At 42.7% G+C, this 27,724-nt stretch overlaps 1 protein-coding gene across 1 annotated transcript in view; it reads left to right on the top strand.

Annotated features, from left to right (window-relative positions):
- Positions 1-26,592, top strand: part of PRKAR2B (protein kinase cAMP-dependent type II regulatory subunit beta) — a 64,073-nt gene extending 37,481 nt beyond the window's left edge. Inside the window, exons 3-11 of the mRNA XM_081023691.1 lie at positions 5,719-5,771; positions 6,181-6,264; positions 12,633-12,739; positions 15,478-15,631; positions 15,842-15,943; positions 16,711-16,785; positions 19,173-19,238; positions 19,414-19,552; positions 21,216-26,592. Of these exons, the coding sequence (XP_080879817.1) occupies positions 5,719-5,771; positions 6,181-6,264; positions 12,633-12,739; positions 15,478-15,631; positions 15,842-15,943; positions 16,711-16,785; positions 19,173-19,238; positions 19,414-19,552; positions 21,216-21,349 (914 nt within the window). The 3' untranslated portion in view covers positions 21,350-26,592. The remainder of the gene's footprint in view (positions 1-5,718; positions 5,772-6,180; positions 6,265-12,632; positions 12,740-15,477; positions 15,632-15,841; positions 15,944-16,710; positions 16,786-19,172; positions 19,239-19,413; positions 19,553-21,215) is intronic.
- The last annotated feature ends 1,132 nt before the right edge of the window (positions 26,593-27,724 follow it).

Raw genomic sequence — 27,724 nt, 5'->3', positions numbered from 1 at the left:
TTGCTGTTAGTCCCAAACTAGGTCTTCTCATTAAATAAAAAGTAAACATAGGTTCTTTGATCAGTTATAGTCATGGTATAGAAAGCAGCCCTGTTTAGGGAAGTTTTTAATGACTGGTGTTTTAATGTACCATATTTTTTGCTCTATAAGACACACCAGACCACAAGATGCACCTAGTTTTTGGAGGAGGAAAACAAGAAAAAAAAAATTCTGAATCTCAGAAGCCAGAACAGCAAGAGGGATCGCTGTGCAGTGAAAACAGCAATCCCTCTTGCTGTTCTGGCTTCTGGGATAGCTGCGCAGCCTGCATTCACTCCATAAGACGCACACACATTTCCCCTTACTTTTTAGGAGGGAAAAAGTGAGTCTTATAGAGCAAATATGGTATTTTTAATCTTTGTTGGAAGCCACCCAGAGAGGCTGGGGAAACCCAGCCAGATGAGAGGAGTATAAATAATAAATTATTATTATTATTATTATTATTATTATTATTATTATTTCATCCTCCTTCAGTAGCAGCCCCTTACATACTACATGGGACCATTTTGTTACCTCACAGAATAGGTGGGAAATTAGCAGGGCACCAGGCGCATTTTGCGTCTAAAAATTCTCCATTTGCGAGCACCTCATAAAGTCTGGGTGCCATTTTTTTGCGCCTGGCCGACACTCAAGGACTACTTGACACCTTGAGTCTATGTTAAGGATAGACAATATGTTAAGGAGTTTAACAATAAGGAGTTGAGTGTTTTGAAAACTGAAGCACGGTACCAGTATTTTTATTGTAAACACGAAATTGCTAAAAATGTAGTCACTTATGTGAACTGCTTATTTTGCTTATCAAAATAATAAATAAAAAGTGTTGCCGACTCCCGCTCCCCCCCCAGTGGGGACTAGACATTATGTTTTGGTGCCCACAACCCAAGTCCCAGAAGCCATTTGGCTCCTAGCTTTTCTCTCCCAGTTTCTAACACTGGGCAGAACTGTGGATTCCTCACGGGAAGGCGCCCCACAAGTGAGAAAACATCCTTCTTTCTCTGTTGGTAGACCAAGCTTCATATAAAATGCTCAAACATTCATCTGTGTAGTGCTTTGTAGGTTAGACAAATGGTGTTTTGTTGGGTTCCGTGGTAAAGAACTCGTTTCAAATGATGTTGGCATCTGTCTGTCTCGGAGGAGTGTACCTTTGGGGGTGAGGTCAAGCTGTCGGAAGGTTGCAGCGCTCGCTGTGGCTCTAGAGACCAATACAGGAGAGACCTGTTTCGTTGCAGCTGGGGCAGATGAAGGCATCCAGTTGTGCTGCTGCAGATGCACTATGGCGTTTCTTCTCTGCACTCCTCCCAGCAATCATTCCTCCTCTGGTCACTGTTATGGGTGCATAACCTGACGCTCTCCAGGCACTGTGGTCATCTGCAAGGGATCCCCATAGGGCAGGGTTGACGTTGCCAGCCACACATCCTTGAGTGGTGTTGCTGTGCTTGCTGGTGAACGTTGGCATGATTCTGTGGTTGCACATGCATTATGCTGATTTCCTCACTCCCTCACCCTTCCACCTCACAGTTGGTGCAACAACACCATTGGCAGGAGGCCACGTGCATGGTTGCGCCCCCTCCTTGCCAGGCTCCCCTGCTTTCAGGTGTTCATAACATTGCAGCCTCAGGCTGGATTCAGCTCTGTGCATGTTTAAAAATCTACCCTATCAAAATGAAACCAAGGACTGACCACTTGCATGGAAATTTGCAGAATGGTATTCTGCATTTAGTGGGAAACCTATTAAAATCACCAGGATGATCTGTTATGAGGAACTTATGATTTCCCCTCATCCTTATTTAATACTGTAGAAATTATGACATTCTTATTGATTCAGTTCATTTCCCCATCTTCTGATTATGTAAGTGATCTCATGCATTATTTATTGGGCATTGAAATTACTCTTAATTTTTCCTTTCCACCAAGAAGATGATTTACAGTATGAATAACATTACCTTCTCTGTAACCTTAGAGCCACCTATTTCCATCTTGATTAGCTTCTAAAGTAATCTTATTTCCATTTGTTCTTGCGGTAGAGGACCTATTGTACTACAGTGATTGATGCAGTTCTTTTTGAATTTCACCTTGCACAAAATCATGACTGCTAAAAGCCCCATTCTCCCCAAAATAGACACTGTATGTAGATGCATGTGCGATGGTACAATGCTTAAACTTTGGATTTTTATAACTTTCCCCAAATGTTTACATTATTTGAAGCTAGGTGGCTGATGACCAGACAGAGAAGTCCTTTTCAGGCAAGCTGTTTATGGAGTGGCTTGCCTGGCTCCCAACTGTGTTGTCTTTTTTTGGAGTTAAGCAAAGATTGTTTCCATTTTCCCAGGCCTTCCATCGTGGAATGCAACTAGGCTGATTAGCTTTTATCCTTTTGCTGAATATTTTTTCCGTGCAGTTGTTCCATGTATACTGTGACTGTTTCTATTATTTACCTGCATGCCACTTTTGACAGTTTTATTAAAGGGTAGCTTAGAACTTTTTTTAATAAACAAGCAAACCCATCCTCACTTCATTATGATTTTTGCAGCCACTGCAAGCATGATGTTTCCAAAATGGAATGCATGCATATACTCTTGCATACTTAAAGTAAGCCATGGGAGAAAACAGTAGTTGGTGGTACAAGACTGCCCTAAATGAGAAGAAGAAGAGTTTGGATTTGATATCCCGCTTTATCACTACCTGAAGGAGTCTCAAAGCGGCTAACATTCTCCTTTCCCTTCCTCCCCCACAACAAACACTCTGTGGAGGTGAGTGGGGCTGGGAGACTTCAAAGAAGTGTGACTAGCCCAAGGTCACCCAGCAGCTGCACGTGGAGGAGCGGAGATGCGAACCCAGTTCACCAGATTACGAGTCTACCGCTCTTAACCACTACGCTACACTGGCTCTCCATGAGAAGTACATGGAGCCCCAAATGGCTAAGAGCCAAGGATCTAAACAGAGTGACGAATTCAAACTGGGGAGCTCAGGGTAGCGATGTATCCTGCTTTTCAGAAGAAGGTCATCTGTTTAAAGGGCTGTCTGGTCCAAGTCCTGTTGAAAGATAAAGGAGAACAGCAGGGCCTTGCCTACCAGCAGTTAACCCCTAGGCAGAAGAATGAGCAGGTCACTTGATCAGAGTCTTCCCCCATGTGATGAGAGGTATTGCATTTCTGTTTAAATTCTAGTTTCTGAATTTGCATGCATGCATGCATATAACTTAGTATATGCAAGGTTAAGTTCTTTTTAGTCCTGTCCTTTGGTGATGCATGAGGGACCTCCCTAGGGAGACTAGAATTCACATCTCAGCTCTGCTGTGCACTTTTGTCTTGGATGCGTCAGTGCTTCAGTTTTAAATTTTGGAAAAAGAAACCTCACTTGCAGGACTGATGTGAGAATTAATGAGGTGAATGGTTGTGTATATGAGTCCTACAAAAGGAAACTTATAAATGCAGTTATTTGGGACTGCAGCTATCAAGTGACAACATGGCTGATAGTGTTAAAAATGCTTTAGGTCAGAGGTTTTCAACCCTTTTGGGTCCATGGCTCCCTTGACCAACTGCATTCTTTCTGTGGCAGCCCTGTGGGACTCAGTAGCCCAGTTGTGTCACCCCTTGCCTGCAGAGCTGGCAGCCCCTCACCCTTTTTAGAAAACCTTGTGGAATGTTCCCTCAGACTCCCCTCTCCTCGGGAGTCCTCCGGGCAGCTGCTGCTGCTGCCCTGGTCTCTGAGCTGCTCCCCCTACCCAGCCCCAAAGAGAGATGCCTCCATACACTGTCCTGCAGGGGCCTGGGACTTGTCTGTCCATTCCCAACAGCAAGGGCTGGCGGACTGGTTGGCTGGGCCAACCAGCAGCCCCTGGCCAGCCCCAGAGGCACCATTCACCCGCTGAGCTTATAGCCAGGGCTGCTGCAACAAACAGTTGTGCAAGCCTTTGGGTGCACAAAGGGCATCAGAGATGCAAGAGGGCATCAGAGGACGAAGGGAAGGGAAGAGGGGCAGAGGCCAGTGTTGCCCGCAGGACCCCAGACCATCATTCAAGGCACTCCACGGTGCTAAGGCACACTGGTTGAAAACCACTGTTTTAGAGCATTTGCTCTCCCTTGTTTAATTTATATCAGGAGCTACTGTTGAACATAAAATAACTTTTATGACTTCCTTCACATAAAATATATAGTCCTGGATATGCTCAAGGATTTGAATAAGAAGAAATTTAGCATTTCTAATGCAAGGTAGTCCTAACGCAATGCTATGCAGATTGTCAAAGAAATACCTTCTGTGTAGAAGAAGTATTGGCTGAACTTTTATGTTATGATATATATGCAGCCAGATACCAGATGTGAGATATTGTAAGCAAACAACTACGCTTCTGGCTAAGTGTGCAAACATGGCTCACAGAAGAACGTAAACCTTGGTACAGCTTCAAAAATGGCGATACTGCCAGTTTGATAAACAAATAATTGGTGAAGAATGAACTGTGGTGACTTGAAACCTTGGACTGCAACGTATAGTTGGCTGATTGTTTCAATTAAAAATATTTTGCTTAAAAAAGTGTGCCTAAGGTGTGCTGAGAAAAACCCATGGATAACCATACACAGGAGGGAATGCCTGTTTTAAGATGGTGCCTCTTGCAACATGTATTTAGTGACAAAATGCTATGCAGACATTTTGTGATGGAATCTATTGTGTTACGGAATGTGAAATAGGAAGTGGGAGAGAAGATGCTTATGTAGACATGACTGGTATTCAGACTTCTACACCTAGGAAATTAAAATAAAATCACAAGTTTTGAATATGGTGCTGTGTGCTTTCTAACATATGACAGACGGATATAGGCAAATTCCTGGATGTGCCCAGGATGACCGCACTAGTTTGATAGAAGGGATTTGTGCATTAGTAGGTGGAGCCAACCCATTCCAGCCAGGACTCTCAGGGGCATCTGTTGTGTGCGTCATGGTTCAATCCTGGAAATGTTGGTGCTTAGCAATGGATTTTCTTCCATTGCTGGGACAGAACTCTGACACATGCACAATATAATAATCAACAACCAAGTATTTCTGAGCATTTGCATTTTTTTGTGTGGCATCCATCTTCATACTGCTTCATTCACATGATGGTAGCAGCAGTAACAGGCACGCAAATGTAGCTTCGGTGGAGCACCTATTTTATACCTCTTTGCCTCTTGTTGCAATGCGCAAGACAAATCATAGGGAAATGGCAGTGAGGTGTCTCAAGAAATACAGTCGAAACTTGTTCTTTGCACTGGGGAAAAAAGAGGGTTAATGAACCCTTTTGCCTGCATCTCAGCTTGCATGAGACAAGAGTGTTGGGTAATGGGACTGGCATACTACCAAGGTGCTCACTTTGTGGCCTGTGTTTGTTTGAACCTGGTCAAAATTTATTGGAAGAATCTAGAAGATATTCCATAGGAAAGATTGAAGGAGCTGGCTTCTTTTGGCCCAATGAAAGAAAAATACAAAGGGAATCATATATTTGCATAAAGTCTCTCTTTCTTTTTAAATATACTTGTTTTGATTTGTTCATTTCAAGTGCTTTTCTTTCGAGAAATGCAAGACGATAAACAACAAGCTACAACAATATACCACAATTCTAAATGTTCACCATTGAACGTTGGTCTCAAAATAGAATTCTGAGAGCATTTGGTTTGAAACTCAGTTCATATTTTCATTGTTTTTGTAGTGTGCGCAGAAGCTTATAATCCTGATGAAGAAGAGGATGAAACTGAATCAAGGGTATGTTGACTTTGTAGACTAAATGTATGTTTGTATTATTGGAAGACAAATTCAGGAAATATGCAAACACGCTCCTTAATAGAAGTTGTATCACATAAGTTTTTGAAAAATGTGTTGAAATATAAATTTAAAAACCCTTTTCTTTCACCGTCATCTTTATTGTAGTTTCCCTTTGATAGGAATCAAAGACTAAAGTTTCCTTTCATCATTCCTGTGCTGTGTCTTTTTAATTTGAGATGGATTTAAAATTCTGAAAGTCTCAGTTATTTCCCTGACAATATTTGTTTAGTAGTATGATTTATATCTCGCTTTCCAGGAGTGTTCATCTAAATTGTCCTTTGGCCTCTTTTAGGATCATTTTTCTTAAGACTAAGAGAAGTGAAATAGAAATTGCAATTATTTCTTCCAGATTATTCACCCCAAAACAGATGATCAAAGAAACAGACTGCAAGAAGCTTGCAAAGACATACTTCTATTTAAGAACCTAGATCCAGTAAGTGGTGACTTTATTTATTTTATGGATCCCAGAAACACTTAAGAGATTCATCTTTCAGGGAAATTCTGAGATGAAGCATGATTCTGGGATTTTGTTCCTTTAACAACAAATCATTGTGAAAGTTGGTGTCAATATCAAGTGAAGGTATAGTATTGTCTGTAACAAACAATGCCAACATTCTTTTAAGATAAGCTGTTAGAATTGTTATATTCTTTGTTTCCAAAGGCCCATGTAGTATGAATGTGTTTGCTTGTATAAACTTGATATTTTATAAAAGTTGTTTAGAGTAACATTGATGACACTTAATCTGTTTTGCATTTTTGCCTAGTTGCTCTATTCCAAACTTAATACAATGGACGCTCGGGTTGTGAATGTGATCCGTTCGGGAAGCACGTTTGCAACCCGCAGTGTTGCATCTGTGCACACGCGGGTTGCAATTTGGCGCTCTGTGCATGCGCAAGCGTTGAAACCCGGAAGTAACCTGTTCCAATACTTCTGGGTTCAGCGCGGTGCGCAACCCGAAATCACGCAACCTGAAGCATCTGTAACCCGAGGTATGACTGTATGCATTTATTTTTAACCATCTAGACACAATCTGCTGCATTTCTGCTAGGGGCTGTGTGCGTGTCGAAGGCTCCTGCTTTCCTGTCTCTAGCTTGATGAAGATCTGTGCATTGTAGCAGAAAAGTGGAGTCCTCAAAGCTATAATAATCATGCTTATGAGCTGGGAATGGGTATAGCTCAAAGGTAGCTTTGAAAATAAAAAGGTTCCAAGTACAGTCCTTGGCTTCTCCAGGTAGTGGTGGAACGCTGTCTGAAACTCTGAAGAGCCACTTTCAGTCATTGTAGACTCTATTGACCCAGATGGGTGAATGGATTGACTCAGTAGAAAGCAGTTTCTGGTAGTCTGATATTCATGTATTGCAGGGAGTATTGGAGTCAGTTCTGTAATGTGGAAAATCAGTGCACAAAGGGCACTAGCATATAGCAAGTAGAGTTTTACCTTGGATCCCGAACGCCCTGGAACTCAGACACTTTGGCTCTCAAACGCTGCAAACCTGGAAGTGAAGTGATTGTTCGAGTTTGCGAACGTTCTTTTGGAATCTTAGCATCTGGCAGGGCTCCTGCAGCTTCTGATTGGCTGCAGTAGCTTCCTGCAGCCACTCAGAAGCCGCAATTTGGTTTTTGAACGTTTTCGAAGTTGAATGAACTTCTGGAACGGATTCCGTTCGACTTCCAAGGTACAATGGTATGGATTAATTTCACTCTGTTTTTGTAGCATTTGTTGTCACTATTGGGTTGACTGTGACACCTATTAAATACTGTGTCTTCTCCAGGATCCCAAGCTCTTTGTGGCAAGCACCTCTGTTACAACGGCTGACTGTGACAGCTGTCAGAGATGATTGAGGTGCAGGGATGGGTGTCTGAAGGACCTTTTTTGTGGATGGGTGTGCAAAACACTGGTGCAGGGAACAGGCTAATTTTTCACAGAAAAAAACAGTGCCTGTGCCTTTTGTCTTGTATCTCAGGTTCTAAATATGCTAGAAGTTTACTCTTTTTAAAAAATGGAAGCTGGAAATCTGGGGATTATCCAGGAAGCACATTGCTCCCTTGCACTCCCCCCCCCCAGCACCATGGCTGCCCATGCGTGCAGGGGAGATTTAGGAGCAGTATAGGAAAAAGTAAAGGACTGGTTTCTCCCAGGGAGATGTGTCTTCCATAGTTGCAAGTTATTGCAGTAGCAGTAGGTCACAGGATCCTTCCATAAACCTGAATCATCTGCTTTGGTCTAGGGTATACTGTATAGCAAGGCTATATCCCTTTCCTGTGCACCTGCACCTCTTCCCTTGCAGGCTGAATGCCAAATTACCACCAGAGTTGTATATGCTCAGCAAGCGTTGAACTTGTGTATAACTACTGGCTCTGTCTCAACATCAGATCCACGTTTGCTGTGGAAATTTGGCACAGGGTAGATTTTTGTAACGCTTTGTGGATGTTGTCCTGACAACACAACTTTGGAGGTAAATCACCATTATGACACATAAAAATTTGGAGACAATTGATTTTGTTTTACAGAACCATACTTTTGAAGCAAGAAGGAATTGTTCACACATTGTGGCTGCAAACTTTGTGTGTGTGTGTGTGTGTGTTGTATGTGTACTAAATATTACCCCTCCCCATGCCATGTAGTATTTCACAGCATTTTGAAATAAGCTTGCGTATAGCTGAATTCTTTATAAAAAGTGGGCCGTGAGGCTGCTGAATGGAAGACAGCAACATTGCAGCTGATGTTCAGGGCTGGTGGCTGTAAGACAGCAAACAGAGAGTGTAACAAGGACTGAGAGATTGTGGGGGGGAGCGGGGCTCGTTTAATCTCACTGTAAACAAGTGGTACAGTGACAATAAAGTATTTCTATTCTATTTCTATTCTATTACAGAACCCTGAATTGTAATTACTTTTCCGCCACTTTGAGGTCGATTTTTATCTGAAGTGCACAAGTAAACAGTGTTCCCTTGTATTAGATCTTTCTTAGAAAGCAAGCAAATGGTGACTTACGGATTAGTCAGAACCATTTTGCTTCAGTGTGCAGTCTATTTGCATAATATGGGAACAAAGCATCATCTATACTGAAATGTGCGAAGGGATTTTGTGGCAGCAGCAGGGATGACGGAGCCTGTGGCATCTATTACTTGAACCGATGCGAGGTCTTAGAACATTTACAAGGCTTAAATGCAGGGGAATGAAACACAGGATGTTTATAGAACATATCCATCAGTTTGAGAAAGCGAAAGGTCAGTTTGGCTGGTACTGAAACCATAGGGGAGAGAAGGAGATTTGAGGTGGGGTAGGGAGGCTCAGTGAGAAGATGCAGGGAAGTTAAGTAAGTGTTGGCAGAAGCAAAGCACATTGCTGGCTGCGGACCTAAAAACAGGAACCGGAGGGAAGAATAGATGGAGTCAGACACAATTGTGCAGAAAAGATGGGCAGAGAAGATAGACTGTTTTAAATTAGGAAGGTGTGTGGAGCAGGCAGGGAGAGAGAAAATCAAGGCTACTGATCTGCACAGGGTCCTGACTAGGAGCTAGGATGGTGGAATAAAGGCAGGCTTTGCTATTCATTGGGATAATAAGCAGGAACTTGAAGACACAATGCAAAGCTGAGAAATAAGGTTGAAGAAAGTTGGGGGGGGGGAATGTTGTGACTAAAGGACTAGAAACAAAAAGGCCTGTGGGGTGTTGGCAGAAGGGGAGTGGAAAGACCAGGGAGTTTAGAAACGGGGGGCCAGAAAGCCAATGGGGGAGCATAAGATGGCAAGGTCCACATCTTGAGAAAGCTGTATTTTTAAGGGCCACATAGAAGGTGAAAATCTGCCAAGCATAACCTTTCCCATCGCTGCAGCATTATGATAGGAAAGGCTGCACTCAGTGACATTTCACCTTCCAATTCTGCTTTTATGGGGTCTTGGGGTCTCTCCCTGGGGGCCATTTAATTCCAAGTGACAATGTTTACAATTGGGATGGCCCCTAGTGTCAAAACCCAATGAAAACATTGAGAGCAGGTCATTGGCAAGAATAAACACACACACAAGAATAAGCACACAAGAATAAACAAGTGAAAAATACAACAGGGCCCCCATCCCTTCGTGTTATGCTCTTAGCCAGAAGTACTATTTTCAACACACACACGAAATTCCCTGCCTGGTATGCCAGAATGTTGAGATAGCTGGATTAGCTAGCTAACTCAACCTTGCTCTTTTTGCTTTCTCAGTTTCAAATTCTAAACAATTCTACTGAATAGTTAAATACAGCATGTGGTTATTAAGAGAGAGAGATTTATTACGCATTTTGTCTTGAATGGTTTATTGCAAGAGACAATTGCTATGCCTTTTAGTTCTGGGTCATTCAGTACCAGAACCTTGGTGCCTGCTCATAAAACAAGCCTAGAATGAGAGACTCTGGTAATATGAGCAGGTTTTAGGAATTGTCTTCGTTGCGGGATTTTGCAGGCGTTCCACGAGTTTGTTTGGGTCTTGGGTGTGAGTCTGGGTCAGTTAGTAGAGTCCTAGGTGAGAGCCATGAGGCTGAGAGGTATTGAGGGGGAAAGTGTGTTGGAAGAACAGGAAAAGCTATCTTTGTATATTTTTTAGTAATGAATGGTTTTATTGTGTATTTTAAAAAAAAATTAAATATTTTCTTGAATTAGAAAAGTGCATATGGTGTCACAGTTTTCCATTAATAAAATATTTTCTACAGATCAGTTATATTTGATGTGAGACACTAATGTTATAGACAATATAAGTTTGTGAAGAACAGAAGGAGAGAGAGAGAAAAAGAGAGAAAGAGAGAGAAGTTTGGGGTAGTAAACTTTTTGTGGGTTTTTGTAAAATTTGTTGTTGTTTCCATTTGCTGTACAGTCAAACCTCAGCTCCCGAACGCCTAAAACCCGGAAGTAAATGCTCCAGTTTTCGAACGTTTTTTGGAACCTGAACGTTCGACGCGGCTTCTGCTTGAGTGCAGGAAGCTCTTGCAACCAATCAGAAGCCATGCCTCTGCCATCAAACATTTTGGAAGCCGAACGGTCTTCCAGAATGGATTACGTTCGACAACCGAGGTTTGACTGTATAGTGGTTAGAGCATATGGAGCAGTAAAGAAATGGTCTAAGTAAATCATGATTATCCATCTTTGGGGATACTTTTTGTGTGCACAAAGCCCTCATAGTGGATGTTGCCCGAAGTGTACTGTGCCAGCATCTTGTTATCTTGTACATGTGACATGATAGGACACACATGCAGCCCAGGGCTTTGCCGTCTGTCTGTGGTGTAACAATTTTCCCTGCCTGAAAGTTGCCGCCTTTTTTGGCAGCGGGGATGAAACTCTGCTTGTGTGTCTCAATCTTCCCACAGCTTCTATATTATGGCTTTGGACCCTTGGCTCAGCATACCTTAAACCCTTTCACATTGCTGGTTTGCAGTGGTTTTTAAGCCTCTCTTTTTTTCCTTTTCATTGACAAACTGATTATTCTTAACTGCTTGTGTTTTGCAGACCACTTTTTCTTAAAATGGATAGCCAAATGGGTCTTTGAATCTACTGAAGCTGGTTGCACTGCATAAAAAAGGCAATTTCCTTTTGGTTAAAATTTAAAATTTGAACAGAAAAATGGGCTCCCTCTTTGAAATGTGCTGAAAATTTTCACGTGAACAGGTTTTCTCCAATATGTGTCTAGCAAAGAACAAACAATGCCCTTTCAGTCCCCCTGAGAGGCTACCAGAAACTACCAGTGGGCTGCATGAAATTTTCCTTTGTTGTAATTGATGCCACTTTTTTTTTTAAAAAAAAGCACATCACTTCATAACAGTGTTCCTGAACTGAGTATTGTTGGGGAGTGTGGAAGAGGAAGATGCTGAAGATACTGACCATAGCCTAGGAAAGGGTTACAGGTTACAGACCAAAATTTAGCTGATACCCTTTCTCTGTGTTGCCTTTTGGTTAAATGCTGATTTTATGCTGCTGTGTTATCTGAGTTCAATACAAACCAAGCTATAAAGAGAAAGCAAACATTTAAACTCACTGGTGAAATTGGCCATGGTATATTTTTAAGGTGTTTTTTTTAGAAGTTACATTTTCAGTTATAATTTGTCACATACAATCATTTAAGAAGCACACTTTGACTGTGTTATGTTGGAGAGGCCCTATCTATACTATAAATGGCCTGGGGGTCGGTTTGTTTTTCGTTTTCAGGTGGACATGACTGCAATCTTACATCTAGAAAGTCAAGGAAAATAATTGTTCAGGTCACATGAGCCCAAAATTGAAGCCTGAAGCAAACATAATATACTGTACTGCCAATTTCTTAATCGTAGTTAAAAGATCAGGAACGGGCTGAGTGCTCACACCCTGTTTCCTTTTTGCCTCTCTTCATCTGCATTATTATTATGTCTGCACTGTGCTGATCAGGTTTACTTTTATCCTTGGTAAGCCAGCTTCAGAATCTGCTTAGAGAGAGAATGCTATATCACAGCTGACGCTGGAAGAGGAAAGGAGCAGAAATTTCCTTCAGAGAGTTTAGGCATGAGTGAGAGGGAGTCTGTCTCCTCATCTGCATCATGTCTAAAACAGACCTAAGTGCCAGTGTAATAAACTAAAAAAACAACCTGGGCTTAGGGAAGCAAATGCATGTCACAACTGGTCACAAAAATGAGTCATGTTTCCCCCCTTCTTTTTTTAAGTCTGAAGTCATTGCATTTGAGAGTAGCCTTTAGATTAGCTTCTTGGATAGACATGGGGATCGTGGAACTGTTCTGAGCTCCTGGAAATAAAAGTGAGCAATAAATGCAACAAATGAATGAATATTCTTGATTAACAGGAGCAGATGTCTCAGGTATTAGATGCCATGTTTGAAAAGTTGACTGAAGGAGGGGAGCATGTCATTGATCAAGGTGATGACGGTGACAACTTCTATGTAATTGATCGGTAAGTGTTTTTATTTTATTTTATGTACAGTGCGGTTGTGTGGAGGGCCTGAGAGTCCCAACATTATTTGGAGAAAATCTGCAATATTTTATTTACACTTTTTACACTTTTTATTTTCCCAGTTTCTAAACCGCTTCATGGCACTAAGCCATCTAAGTGGTCTACAATATAAAAATGAAATAAATATTTCTAAAAGCAACAAAACCTTCCTTTGTTGTTGTTGTTGTTGTTGTTTAGTTGTTTAGTTGTGTCCGACTCTTCGTGACCCCACGGACCAGAGCACACCAGGCACTCCTGTCTTCCACTGCCTCCCGCAGTTTGGTCAAACTCATGCTGGTAGCTTTGAGAACACTGTCCAACAATCTCATCCTCTGTCGTCCCCTTCTCCTTGTGCCCTTCATCTTTCCCAACATCAGGGTCTTTTCCAGGGAGTCTTCTCTTCTCATGAGGTGGCCAAAGTATTGGAGCCTCAGCTTCAGGATCTGTCCTTCCAGTGAGCACTCAGGGATGATTTCCTTAAGAATGGATAGGTTTGATCTTCTTGCAGTCCATGGGACTCTCAAGACTCTCCTCCAGCACCATAATTCAAAAGCATCAATTCTTTGGCGATCAGCCTTCTTTATGGTCCAGCTCTCACTTCCCTACATCACTAACTCTTAAAACCAATAAAGGCATTTCTACAGATGTACAATTAATATTTCGTAAATGACTGGGGAAGCCTTCTTAAAAATGTGTTCAGCACTCACCTGGGCATCATGATTCCAGGGGGCCTGTCTAATTTCAGCTGGTAATTGATTCCGGGGTGCTGGAGCTGCAACACTACAAGCCTGGTTTCTGTTGAAAACTAAACACAGCTCTGGGGCATATAGTACTGTCGGCGGTGTCTTGGGCAGGAATCTATGGGGTTAAGTGGTCTCTTCAGTCTCAATGCTAAAAGCAAAACCTGGAAAAGACACCTGGGAGCATACCAGCAGAAGTGTTTTATGGTGTCAATGTGATGCCCCTAATTACCGTATTTTTCGCACCATAGGACGCACCGGACAATAGGACGCACTTTGTTTTAGAGGGGGGAGAACCAAGAAAAAAAATTTCTCCCCCTCTCTGCCCAGCGCCCCTTCAGCGAAGTGGCAGGAGGCGCTGCGCAGAGAGGGGGAGAACTTTCCCCCTCTTGTTTTCCCGCTCTAAAACAAGGTGCCGTTTAAGGTGCGTTCAGGCGGCTACCTTGGAAGCCTGGAGAGCGAGAGGGGGCGGTGTGCACTGACCCCTCTCGCTCTCCAGGCTTCAGGTTCATTTCGACCTGCTCTTTGGGGCTGGCGGGGGGAAGCCCACCACCAGCCCCAAAGAGCAGGTCAGGGAGCAGCGGAAAGGCGCAGCAGAGAGGCTCCTGCCATAGCCGCCCGTCACCTCTCCAGCCGGGAGAGCGCGCGCGGGGCTAAAGCAGCCCCCTGCGACCCTCTCCTGGCTGGAGAGGTGACGGGCGGCTATAGAAGCTCCTGCCATAGCCGCCCGTCACCTCTCCAGCCGGGAGAGCGCGCGCGGGGCTAAAGCAGCCCCCCGCGACCCTCTCCCGGCTGGAGAGGTGACGGGCGGCTATGGCAGGAGCTTCTATAGCCGCCCGTCACCTCTCCAGCAGCCCCACGCGCGCTCTCCCGGCTGGAGAGGTGACGGGCGGCTATGGCAGGAGCTTCTATAGCCGCCGGTCACCTCTCCAGCAGCCCCGCGCGCGCTCTCCTGGCTGGAGAGGTGACGGGCGGCTATGGCAAGAGCCTCAATAGCCGTGCGTCACCTCTCCAGCCGGGAGAGGGTCGCGGGGTGCCCGCGCGCGCTCTCCCGGCTGGAGAGGTGACGGGCGGCTATAGAAGCTCCTGCCATAGCCGCCCGTCACCTCTCCAGCCGGGAGAGCGCGCGCAGGGCTAAAGCAGCCCCCGCGACCCTCTCCTGGCTGGAGAGGTGACGGGCGGCTATTGAGGCTCTTGCCATAGCCGCCCGTCACCTCTCCAGCCGGGAGAGCGTGCGCGGGGCTAAAGCAGCCCCCCACGACCCTCTCCCGGCTGGAGAGGTGACGGGCGGCTATGGCAGGAGCTTCTATAGCCGCCCATCACCTCTCCAGCAGCCCCGCGACCCTCTCCCGGCTGGAGAGGTGACGGGCGGCTATGGCAAGAGCCTCAATAGCCGCGCGTCACCTCTCCAGCCGGGAGAGGGTCGCGGGGGGGCCCGCGCGCGCTCTCCCGGCTGGAGAGGTGACGGGCGGCTATAGAAGCTCCTGCCATAGCCGCCCGTCACCTCTCCAGCCGGGACAGCGCGCGCAGGGCTAAAGCAGCCCCCCGCGACCCTCTCCCGGCTGGAGAGGTGACGGGCGGCTATTGAGGCTCTTGCCATAGCCGCCCGTCACCTCTCCAGCCGGGAGAGGGTCGCGGGGCTATGGCGTCTTCGCTCCATAGGACGCACACACATTTTCCCTTCATTTTTGAAGGGGAAAAAGTGCGTCCTATAGAGCGAAAAATACGGTATCTAATAAGGGGAATATTATACAAGTATCCATCTCTGCTGTGGTTCCGCATTGTACAGTGGGGAAAAAAATGAATGCTGCAGAGTAAGTGTTAAATTTTGGGGCCCCACCCCTTAATTCTGACAATGAAGAATGGATTTTTGATGTAAGCAATATCAGCATTTCTTTTACTTTTAATCTTTCCAGCATTGCACACGCAATCTGTGTTCACTTTATGTATATCTTATAGAGGGACGTACGATATCTATGTGAAATGTGAAGGTGTTGGAAGGTGTGTTGGCACGTATGACAACCGTGGGAGCTTTGGTGAGCTGGCTTTAATGTACAATACACCCAGAGCGGCTACAATCATTGCTACCTCTCCTGGTGCTGTGTGGGGTTTGGTAAGTTTAATTCCTTTGGACTTGTCCTATCAGTAGGTTTTTAAAATGTGTGTGTGTGTGTGTGTGTGTGTGTGTGTGTGTGTGTGGTCCAACTTAAGTATACACAAATGTTTGCTTAGCTGCTGTGTTTAAATAATTGTACAAATTATCGTTTTTAACCTGCCATTTTAACTTTGAACTTTAATACAGTTTTCTTTTCTTTTTTTAAAGGACAGAGTCACATTTCGAAGAATTATTGTAAAAAACAATGCCAAAAAGAGAAGAATGTATGAAAATTTTATTGAGTCGTTGCCCTTCCTTAAGTCTTTAGAAGTAAGTTATGTTATTAGTATTGTTTCATTTGCTCTAACACAGTTATTTTCCTTCCCTTTCACATCAGAAAAGGTGGGGTGTAGGTTTTTTTTGCAAATACATTTTGGTGTAATTAATTCAACACCTGGAATAATAATGGGGATTTTTTTTTTTAAACAAAAGCTGTGCATGCTTTTAATAGATTTGCTATAAAGAAAAACTGTTTTACTATGTGGTATGTTTTTGTACTCCAATGATCATTACTTATCATGTACGGATTCTGTTTCCAGGTATCTTGTCCATTGCAAGTCTCCATCCCTATTTTTTTCATTTGGTGTGTCTCTTTAAATGTTTTGGTTGGATATATATATACATGTTAGTCACAGTTGCTTTTCTTCAGGTTTCAGTCCATTGCCCTAATTCTCCATGTCTATAAGCCATGGGTAGCAAACTTCAAGCCTGGGTGTCAAATGTTCATTCTCCAGGCCGTTCGATCTGGCCCTCTGAACTCTTCCCAGGCCACAAATGTTCTTGCCTGGCTGGAATATGTCATTGAACTTTGATAACATCTTTTGCTTGCCTGGTTGGAGGGCAGAGACAGGTCTGTGACTGTGTGCAGAAACTAATCTGCTATCGAAACGTAACGTCCATCATTGACATGGGATCCTCTTGAGGTATCCTCAGGCAGTGGAAAAGAGAAGCGCACATATCTCCATATTTACCTGTGCAGTGTTGGAGGTTATGCATGTATATGTTAGCAAAATTCATCTTCCTTTTTTTGGTTAAAGCTTTCGGAACGGTTGAAAGTGGTGGATGTGATTGGCACCAAAATATACAAAGACGGAGAACAAATCATTGCTCAGGTATGCCTTTGTGTTCTGTTTGGCTAGTTGTTCAGTAAGTATAATGACTATATCTGCAAGCAGATCATACATAAAAGCATATTGGACAGCCTCAAACGGTGAAGTACTAAATTATCTGACATACAAGAAATAGCGGCGTGATCTAGAAAGCAATTACAATGAACACCGGAGTTCTGGGAAATGAATTCAAAAGATAATTTGAATACCAATAATTAAACAAGTGCAGACGTACATAAATTATGCAGTCAAAGGTGTCTCTTTATCTTATTGTATGAAGCCATGTGATAAACCACCTATGGTTTAGCTGCTTTTGTTTTATTTTTGAAACATACATGATATCCTTTTAAATTATTTTCCTCCAGGTGAAATTGCCTGTACAAAGCAGCAGTGTAATTACTTCAGCATCAGCTTACATAGACCTCCTACTTTGCTTCTCCATGGACTTTCTAGCCTACTGGACTACTTGATAAGGCCCCTTCCCATCCCTGACCCTGTGGAAAAGCAAAGAGTGTTCATGCATCCATGCATGTGTCCATTTCTCTTTTTGTTTGGGGAGGGTGACCCACAGAAGGTAGAGAGAAGCAACCAGAGGGGGTGATGCTCATGACACACTCCTAAAAATTCCAAATGGGCCCCCAAAGGTTGGTGACCACTGCCCCATCCACTTCCTGTTTCATTTGACTTCATGCACAGGCTTTTAGCAGGCTCTTCTTCTCTTTGGGTGAATTATGCCACAAAAAGCTGTTCAGCAGAGTGATTTTTTTTGGAAAACATTTTGCTTTATTCTATCTCTATACCGTACTGACCAAGTTCAGATACAATGCTAAGCCAGGATTTAGCATTACGGGGAATGATCCTGCCTAAACCACGGGCCTAAGAAAATAAGAAGAGCGCTATTGGTTCAGCATTCCATCTTCTTCCACTGCGACCTGCCAGATTGCCTATGGAAAGCCCCCAAGCAGGGTGTGAGCACAAAAGTACAGTGGTACCTTTGGTTACAAACTTAATTAGTTCTGGAGGTCCATTCTTAACCTAAACCCATTCTTAACCTGAGGTACCACTTTCGCTAATAGGGCCTCCCGCTGCTGCTGCGCCGCCACTGCCGGGCAATTTCTGTTCTCATCCTTGGGCAAAGTTCTTAACCCGAGGTACTAATTCCAAGTTAGTGGAGTTTGTAACCCAAAGTGTTTGTAACCTGAGGTGTTTGTAGCCCGAGGTACCACTGTAATCACTTATTATACCCAGCAAGTATTATTCAGAGGCAAACTCTAATTAGCTTTCTTTTGAAGTAGGTAAGGTAAAGGTAAAGGACCCCTGGACGGTTATGTCCAGTCAAAGGCAACTATGGGGTGCGGCACTCATTTCGCTTTCAGGCCGAGGGAGCCAGTATTTGTCCACAGACAGCTCTCCGGGTCATGTGGCCAGCATGACTAAACTGCTTCTGGCGCAACGGAACACTGTGACGGAAACCAGAGCGCACAGAAATACTGTTTACCTTCCTGCCACAGCAGTACCTATTTATCTACTCGCACTGGAGTGCTTTCAAAATGCTAGGTTGGCAGGAGCTGGGACAGAGCAATGGGAGCTCACTCCATTGTGGGGATTCGAACCGCCGACCTTCTGATTGGCAAGCCCAAGAGGCTCAGTGGTTTTAGACCACAGCGCCACACGAGCTCCTTTTGAAGTATGAACCATGGACTCAAGGAACTGTGGTTTGTTCTAACTGTTAGCTAGCTGCAACAGCTCCTCTGTGTCATGATCACTGTTGCCCTTGGAAAAGTAGTCTCTCTGTTGTTCTGAGCAGGATGGACAAAGTAAACTTATCATTTTTCTTGGCGTAGTCCTTGAGAATAGTTAGCGAAGGAACACGTAGAGAAGGCACTGCTTTCTTCCCCATTTGGCGCCTGTTTAATTTTTTTGTTTCACCTGGGAGAATCTCATTGTTTGTGCATGGTTTATTTCCACCAATTCTCAGAGAGAACACTGTGAAGAGGACTCTTCCGGATTAGTTGCAGGCAGATGAAACTCTGGCAAGCTGCTATATCCGCTGCCCCACCCTTCCAGGCCCTGGCTGTTCTGCCTCTGCTTCCTACTTTACCCCAAATTGATCTTTGAGGATTGACTGAAGGAAATAACAGCTGAATTACACATTATGCATTCAAAACGCATGGGAACAGACCCAGCATTAATTAGGCTTGTTTTGATTATAAGGATGTGGAAGCTGCTCAGTTGTTTATGAGAAAAGGAAAGGATAATTTCACACTGTCACACTGATAAATGTTTTTGGTTTTTCATTGTTCGTATGCTTTTTCTTTTTTTAAAGCAATAGACCTACTAAATAACTACATTCATGTTTTTCTTACGGTGTTTCTTTTTAAAAAAAACAGGGAGACATGGCTGACTGTTTCTTTATTGTTGAATCTGGAGAAGTGAAAATCACAATGAAAAGAAAGGTACATATTGTATTAATGTAACTGAAAAAACTTGAAAAGCTTTCTGCTGCTTTACATGGTAAAAAGAACATTTGTGCATATTTCATTTATAACAATGTATTGAATATTATATGGGCTGTAACCCATTGTTTAATGAATGTCTGACTTCTGTACCTTTTGCTTCTATACCTTTTAGGGTAAGCAGGAGGTAGATGAAAATGAAGCAGTGGAGATTGCCCGGTACACTAGAGGACAGTATTTTGGGGAACTTGCTCTTGTAACTAACAAACCTCGAGCTGCCTCAGCATTCGCACTCGGTACAGTCAAGTGTTTAGGTAATGCAAAGTTATTTCATTTTTGTATTTGCTTTATTTTATGTAGTAAAGAGAATACTGCAGTTTCTGTTGGCGAGCATGCATACTCTGTAATACATATTTTCTTATACCATAAAGCCAAATTTCATTAGCTGCATTAAGTTCAATCAACCTATTAGAACTTAACCTGTGCCTATTGCTACATAGCTGTCAACTTACAGATTTGAAAATAAGGGACCAGCAGCCAAAATAAGGGACCTGCAGCCTCGCCTGTTCCAGGCACTCCAGTCTTCCTGTCCTCCTGCAGTCTGGTCAAACTCATGCTGGTAGCTTTGAGAACACTGTCCAACCAACTTTGTAACCAGAGGTTCAACTGAATAGAATCTGAATCACATGCACCACAAGGCCTATGCAGCCTCAACTTAAGATGGCTCCCCGGCCTGGCTTTGCACTGCAAAGTTTGCAGCAGCACGTGCAACAAAATGGCGTCCAGCATTCAGAAAACCCCTCAGCTTGCATTAACTAGCCACACACAAGGCATGCAAGCTCCACCCCCCAGTCGTTCTTAGACTTCTTATTGGGTGAGCAACACAGCCAAGCAACACAGTTGGAGCCTCCCTCCTCCCTGGCTGGCAGGGAGGGAGGGAGAGGAGCTGCTTCCTTTGAAATTTAAGGGACATAATTTAAGGGACATTTAAGGGACATCCATCAATAAGGGACAGCAGCGGGACATGGCGCTGGAATAAGGGACTGTCCTTTCAAATGAGGGACACTTGACAGCTATGTATTGCTATGATACCTGGTGATATTAGAAGAATCCCTTTATTTACAATATTATGAACACAGAAGTATTTTAACACCTTTCAACATGTTGTTCAAAAGTTGTTTTCATGTATGGAAACTGTACTCTGTGGTCCTCAGAAACCTTAAGAATATTTTACTTCCTTGACAAATTAATATTTGGACTCACTGCAAGCTTGGAGGGGTGACATATTTCTCTAACAGTGGATTCAGAGCTGAAATGATTTGAGTAATTGAATACATATTTCTTCTTTAAAACAAGATTAGACAGATTGACACATTAGAGCAGAAGTGGACAACTTTTGTTGTTGTTGAAGACCGCATTCCTTTGCGGGGGGGGTGATTTGTCAGAACCGCATGATGCTGGTGTTGGGCAAAGCCAGATAAAATGAGGTTGCCCACCTTTGTGTTAGAGAAAGCAATGTAAACACCATCACCTGTATCTCTGTTACTCTTCATCCTGAAGGTTTTGGAATACAAAGTTGGATCCAAATACCTGCACCTAAAACAGATTTTAAAAATGATGATGATGTAGCTTTACTCATGAAAAAAGTGACTCAAAAGTGACTGACAAACAAAATAGAAATACTTTTGAAGATGGACAGGGATTTCTCAGTTGCAAAACCTAATGCGCTACTTCAGAAGCTGCTGTAGGAGGTCTCCTGGCTTTTGGTTGAAGGCTTTTTTGAGGACCACAGAGACTGCAGTAGGAAAAGCATATTTGGTGCATGCAAGGACATGGCTATTTTAATCTCGCCGTGCTCTTTCCAGTTGTACTGATTTTAAATGTGTGCATTTTAAATAATCTTCCTATTATCGTCTAGATTTGGCAAAGTGAATGTTGGGACTTCTTCATTCTCTTTCTTTCCCCCCAATTTTTTAGTTATGGATGTACAGGCATTTGAAAGGCTTTTGGGACCTTGTATGGAAATAATGAAAAGGAACATTGCGAACTATGAAGAACAACTAGTTGCTCTCTTTGGAACAAACATGGACATTTCCGATCCCAGTGCATGAAGTGCAGAACGAAGCCACGTGATCTGTTCATGAGAAATAGCACAGTAGTGGTTAGTCCACTGATAAATGTGTCTATCTTTCTGTAGATGCTAAGCATTTTTTTGTGATTTTACAGGGGATTGGGTTTGTTGGCATTTTATTTTATTTTCCCAACCTTTATTTGTGTGTTTTTACACTGTCGTTCAAGTGTTTAAGTAAACACGGCTGAGAAATCATTTTGTTGGCTATAACCTTAAAGGATTGAGCCCACCAGTAACTCAGCTTCTAGGTAACACTCCTAAAAGATCAACCCCACAAGTCTTTCATTTTTCAATGGGAATTTGCAATCTTATGTGCAGTTTTTGGGTTATAACCATTTGACACCTCTAAAAAAAAGACCATGTCTTCTATAATAAAGTTACTAACATTTCTTTTAAATAAGTCTGTGATTGCAATCCAAACTCTTTGTGCATACTAGCATGTCTCTTTATTTTATTCCCCACCCCACCCCACCCAAAGAACGGGTCTTTGCTTTCGACTTTTGGAGAAACATGTTTGTTGGTAAATAGCAGTGGTGGCTGTTAAGAGAGCTCCGCTTCACCTAAATAATACAGAACCCTTTGAACTGCAGCATATCTGTGGAATAAATGCATTCCTACTTGTTAAATAGTTAATGGTTTTTGTTAAATATCTGGAGGTAAAAAGAATAAATAGGTGTTGGTGGGGTATTTGCCACTGACATAAACTAAAGTCAGGGTTTCGTCCATATGTCAGATAAATGTGGTATATTGCAAACGTTAGTGCACCAGTGTTCACAAGTATCTAGTATAGAAGGCTATATATTTGGCTTGTTGGCTCTTTGAACGGGCTTTATTTAAGGTGGTATTTATAAAAGTAGTTACCAGAAGCCTTCCAAACAGCAAACCACGGCTTTGTATTCGTGATCAGTTTTATGAGCTGGGTCTGAGATTAGCTTTGTATTTTTGTTTTTAAAGTCCACTTGATTTTATAATAAGATGTCAGATTTCATTTAGGTATGTATGAAAGATACTGTAATACCTTACAAGATGTGGAAGATTTATGTAATGCATCTATTTTTAGTTGCACTTGATTTATATATGTGGTATTGATTATTTAGACTTGAGCTGGATCTTCACTGAAAAAAGTTAACTTTGATTTAAGGAAAAGTAACTTTGCATAGGCAATGGTCATAATCTTGTATATAATTTGCATAAAACATAGTCTTCAAAGCAGTTTTAATCCTGGTATAATCTGGGATTAGGATTGCAGTGTCACAAGAACGATCCTCAGTTAAACTGAATTACCTGGATTTGGGGTGTCCTTATTCCACATGGTTTTATTCCCTTTAAAAAAAAAAACAGCACACAATATGTTTACTTTTGTGAAAAGATTCCCCCTTGTTTCAGATTCAGTGAACTTGGACAGTTCCTACCCTATAAACTGGTTTTAGCTGAAATAATGTAAATGGTGCCTTAGGCCACTGCAGCGAAAGCCAGATCTAATCTGGTCATGCTGACCTCTACCTGCTTCTGATGCAGGGATGTGCTGGTTTTCAGTGAATGGAGTGGTTCAAGGAACTCATGGAACAGGGCCACAAAGAATGTATGGAATGGTCTGCAAGGGCAAAGGTCTAACACTGTAGCTCGATCTATTTTTTGCCTGCTGCAGTCAATCTAACCAGTTTGATTCAAAATAACCATGAAGAAAAAGAGTACCAGTTTTTAAAAAGTGTTGTCTTCCTTGGGAAAAAGGCTATCACTCTGCCTTCAACATAGAATACTGTTTTAACCAGCCTTGTAAATAAGCCTACAAAGTGTTTAACTGGCCTGCTAGAGGCTAACAAAAGAGGGGCAATATGCTCTGTCCCTCCTCCAGCAGCCCATTGCATTTCTGTGTTGTGCCATCTTGCTGGGCACAGAGTAGTCCACTCGCTTGTTAGCATAGATTTCCATGCACTCGACCACTCAGAATTCTTTGTCACCTATGGCTACCAGGCTAGTGCTTAAATACAAGGCTGGCACACAGTGATTTCTTCCATTTTGGGCTGGAGAGAGAATATTAACCTTGCAGTGCATATGTACGTTAGTGTAACAGTATATGGAACAGCTAGTGTTTGGTACAAATGAAGAAGAAATGTACAAGGCAGATATTATTATCAGTGTTACATAATTTATATCATATGTTGTGATATAAATGACCAAGTGTCAACTTTTTACATAATCTTCCCGATAAAGCTCCTTTGTTCTTTGATTTGAAAAAGTGGTTGTGTTGTATACTAGGAAGAAACATCACAAAGTAAACTCCGTGGCCTGGATGCAAAGAACTACACTACTAGTTTCATATGCGGAAGGGAGCGTGTTTCTTGAAAAGAAGTCATCTGTATTACCAAATAAGGGACTTTCAAAAGCCATAGAGTGTGGCAAGTTTGTTCTTCAAAGTAAAACAAAATCACACCTGCAGTAGCTCTTTGGATCCTGACCAACAACTTTTATGTTTCTAACTGATTATTCTTAAATATTATGTATTAGTTCAGTGGGGGTTTTTTTGGGGGGGACGACATTATGAATTACCTATGCGATAGTGAGTTCCACTCAAAGCCTAAAGAAACACCAGTGTCACTTCTGTACCTTTGAAATATCCTAGACATACACAAACACTGTAAGTATTGGACACTAGATTCAACATTTCACGAACCACACTATGCACCATTAAGATTTCTGTAGAATTCCTCCACCTCCTGCAATGAATATTAGGGCTGCAGTGCACAAATGCACTCTTCCAGTCACTGAAAGCTGGTTTGCTTCTGGTAGTGTGTAGATTTAAAAATTAAGCCACCAGGATCTTACTTGGTCCTACCCCTTAGCAAGGCATGATCACACATTAAATAGGACAGCCATCTGTAAGGGGAAACAGGTTTACGTGTACAGAACTATCCTATCATGAGTACAAAAGACTGGGTTTTTTGCAGGGGGAGGGTAGTTTGCGGGGGGGGGGGAGGTCCCAGCAGCTAGTCCCTGTCTTTTTGTGCTGTGTGTGTTAGTAGATGATCACTACTGTCAGCTTTGAGAGTATCAACGGTTTGTTAGGCAGGGCCCAGGGAAGTGCCTCTTCCCACCCACCTTCCAATGCTGTCAGAGCTGGAAGTGATGATCGACTCTTGGGAGAGCTCCACAAGCACAGATTGGATGTGTGGCCATCTGTACTGAGGTCAACAAAGTGAGTAGTTCAGCTGGGAATGTAGAGTAGCATATCTCACTAAGGATGTTGCATGCTATGGTTTGGAATATGGGTACCCAAAGTAGCCTGGGCAGTGGGGCTTTGTGACAGCCCTTCTTAGCAGTGGGGCTGCCCGTGGACTTTGTTATGGCATAGACAGAATCAGGCCTGCTTTGGTTCGCCATTGTGCATGCTTCCTATCTTCCAGCTCTTTTCTTGGTACGGCCAGTATAGTGCAGAAGTTGAGTCTTCATCCAGGAAAAGAGCTACATTTCTAGATAAGCCATGAAGAAATTATCACAAGATGTTGTTGTGATAAATGAATACATAAATGCACCTTGGGAAATGTGAGAAGGGCGGGGGGGGGGGAAGCCACACAATTGTCCTTTGACCAGGGAAATCTTAAATTTATGTGGAAAGGGAACGTCACATCAGGATATGTTCATAGTTTTGTATCCCAAATGGACTTCTATATGTAAAAAAAAGAACACTTGTTTGTCTTTTTAAAAGTAAGATTCCCATGCACACATACCTGGAAGTGTGTACACCCAGCGTGCTTGGATTGTACATTAACCCAGCCAGGGGTGCCAACTTGAATAAAATATTGGGGGGGGGGCAGTTAAGCCTCTCCCTGCATAATCAATCACAAGACGCGGCACATGCACACCATTTGAATGGCAATACCGATCAACTTTTTTGGGGGGGTACCCCCTCAAATATTTTATTGAGGGGGGTGAAGGGATCTCAGCCCCTAGGAGTTGGCTCCTGTGACCCCAGTTGTGTGTGTCTAGCACACTCCCAAGACCACCTGGAAGCCTCCTGTTTTATGTAATGTTGGTATAGAATCTGCACTCATAGGCCAAAAACTGCACAGTTGTTACACCTCAAAATCTGGGATTAAGGATCACGTGGGTTGGAGTTGACTTCATTGAAAAGTTATGAGATTCATTGAAATGTGAGATGGTGGCACACATGCGTAGGGCTAAGAGTTTAAATATTCCAAATGATGAAGGTTTAAGTAAAATGGCTTGAGCACATGCATTGCATGAAGACGGTTCAGTTGCTGGCACCCCCAATTTGAAAAAAGGATTTGGTGTAGAATTGCTGCTCTGCTATCTCTGCTTGAAGCTTTAGAAAGCCGCTGCTACTGTATCTCATACTGAACTAGGGGGACCAATAGTTTAATACAGTGGGTATCTTCCTGTGTACAAATGTCACTGCTGTAAAATTGTGCCACTTCTTCCTACAGAAACTACCGTATTTTTCGCTCTATAACACGCACCAGACCATAGCACGCACGTAGTTTTTAGAGGAGGAAAACAAGAAAAAAAATACTCTAAACGAAATAGTGGATATATGATTTTTATGGTTAATGCTGTGGCCACAGACATGTGATCTGACAGTGAGTTTGGAATAGCCCAATGCAAAAATCCTGAGGATCCATGCTTTGTAACCACGGAGGAGGGAAGGAAGGGGAACCATGGATCCTCTGTTCACAACTGCAGCAGATCCCCCCCGCCACCCACAGGCATTCGCTCCATAACACGCACAGACATTTCCCCTTACTTTCTAGGAGGAAAAAAGTGAGTGTTATGGTGCAAAAAATACGGTAGCTAAAGCCTAAAACAAGAATATATTCCAACAGCATCACAACACCTTCCTGTAAGGGATGGTGTTTAGAGGCCTGTGTTAAATTAGACATCCAGGAGCATATAGAGGAAGTAACAGCTGTATTTTGAACTTAATTGGTTTTAGGAGTTACTGCTTTTGATACGTGTGTGTGTGTGTTTGGAATACTTTTAGAATATGGAAAATAACGATCTGCCCTGCACCTTTTGGATAGAGCAGAGTTTTAAAAACAACAACCACAAGGAAATATTCTTAATTTCCCTTAAAGACGTTTGTGTGCCACTCCCCGTTCCTGAATGTTAGTATTCTGTCTTTTTATTGATGCCTCTTTTTTATGGTACCTACGAATTGTGGAGATTTACAATGTACAAAATTAATAAATAATTTTGAATATAGAATATTTGTCATGAGTCTGTGGATTGCATTATCAGATCAGTTCAAACATTTCATATATCTGCTTAGCAGCAGCCCTGGATCTTTTGTGAAGCAAAGAGCATGGTTCGTATGACGTTTATTCACATTGTTGTTGAATTTATATATGAACAAGACACTTGCACTCCCTCTGCTGGGCATGATTTGAGTAAGAATGTTTGAATTGGTGTCTTCCATTCTGAAACTTCCTGAGAGCCCATATGGAATGAGCCTTACTAATGCCAGTGAAATTTTAAAGGGTGATAAGGAACATCAACCACAGCTGTGTTTGAAATATTTCTTGTGTTTTAGATACCTTGCAACTAGTTAGCTGTAGAAACCAAATACAGTGGTGCCTCGCAAGACGAAATTAATTCGTTCCGCGAGTTTTTTCGTCTAGCGAATTTTTCGTCTTGCGAAGCACGAAATCCCATAGGAATGCATTGAAATTCAATTAATGCGTTCCTATGGTCAAAAAAAGTCCAAACAAAGCCAAATTTGGTACAACAAGAGTTTATTAAGTTCGCTTTAAAGTCACACCCACCACACAGAAATTCAAATCCAGAAATCTTTTTTAAAAACAGCAGAGTGGCCCAATGGTCACAGAAAATCATGAAAATGCAGGAAAAAACCACACAAGCTTCCAGATTCTTGCAAACCCCTCCTCAACTGTTCCCCCAGCCACCCACCACACAGAAATTCAAATCCAGAAATTTTTTAAAAAAACAGCAGAGTGGCCCAATGGTCACAAAAAATCATAAAAACGCAGGGGAAAAAACACACAAGCTCCCAGATTCTTGCAAACCCCTCCCCAACACCAAGTCCTTGAATTCCAAACACCCCAACCCAAAATCCAAAAACCCCCCAAAAAGTTTTAAAAGTTTAACTTACCAAATGGCTGCAAAAGAAGTTTTGGAAAAGCTTCAAAAATCACCAAAGTCTTTAAAAACCTCAAAAAAGGCTACCACACCGCGTTCTATGAGTTGCTCCTCGAAGTCAAGTCGCAACTGTATTAACGGTGTTAAGAAAAAGGAAACAAACTTGCAAGACGTTTTCGTCTTGCGAAGCAAGCCCATAGGGAAATTCATCTTGCGAAGCAGCTCAAAAAACGCAAAACCC

Source organism: Podarcis pityusensis, assembly GCF_964106645.2.
Source record: "Podarcis pityusensis genome assembly, chromosome: 10".
Classification (NCBI taxonomy): Eukaryota; Metazoa; Chordata; class Lepidosauria; order Squamata; family Lacertidae; genus Podarcis; species Podarcis pityusensis.
Note: the sequence above shows the minus strand (reverse complement) of the source record. Positions and strands in the feature narration are given on the sequence as shown.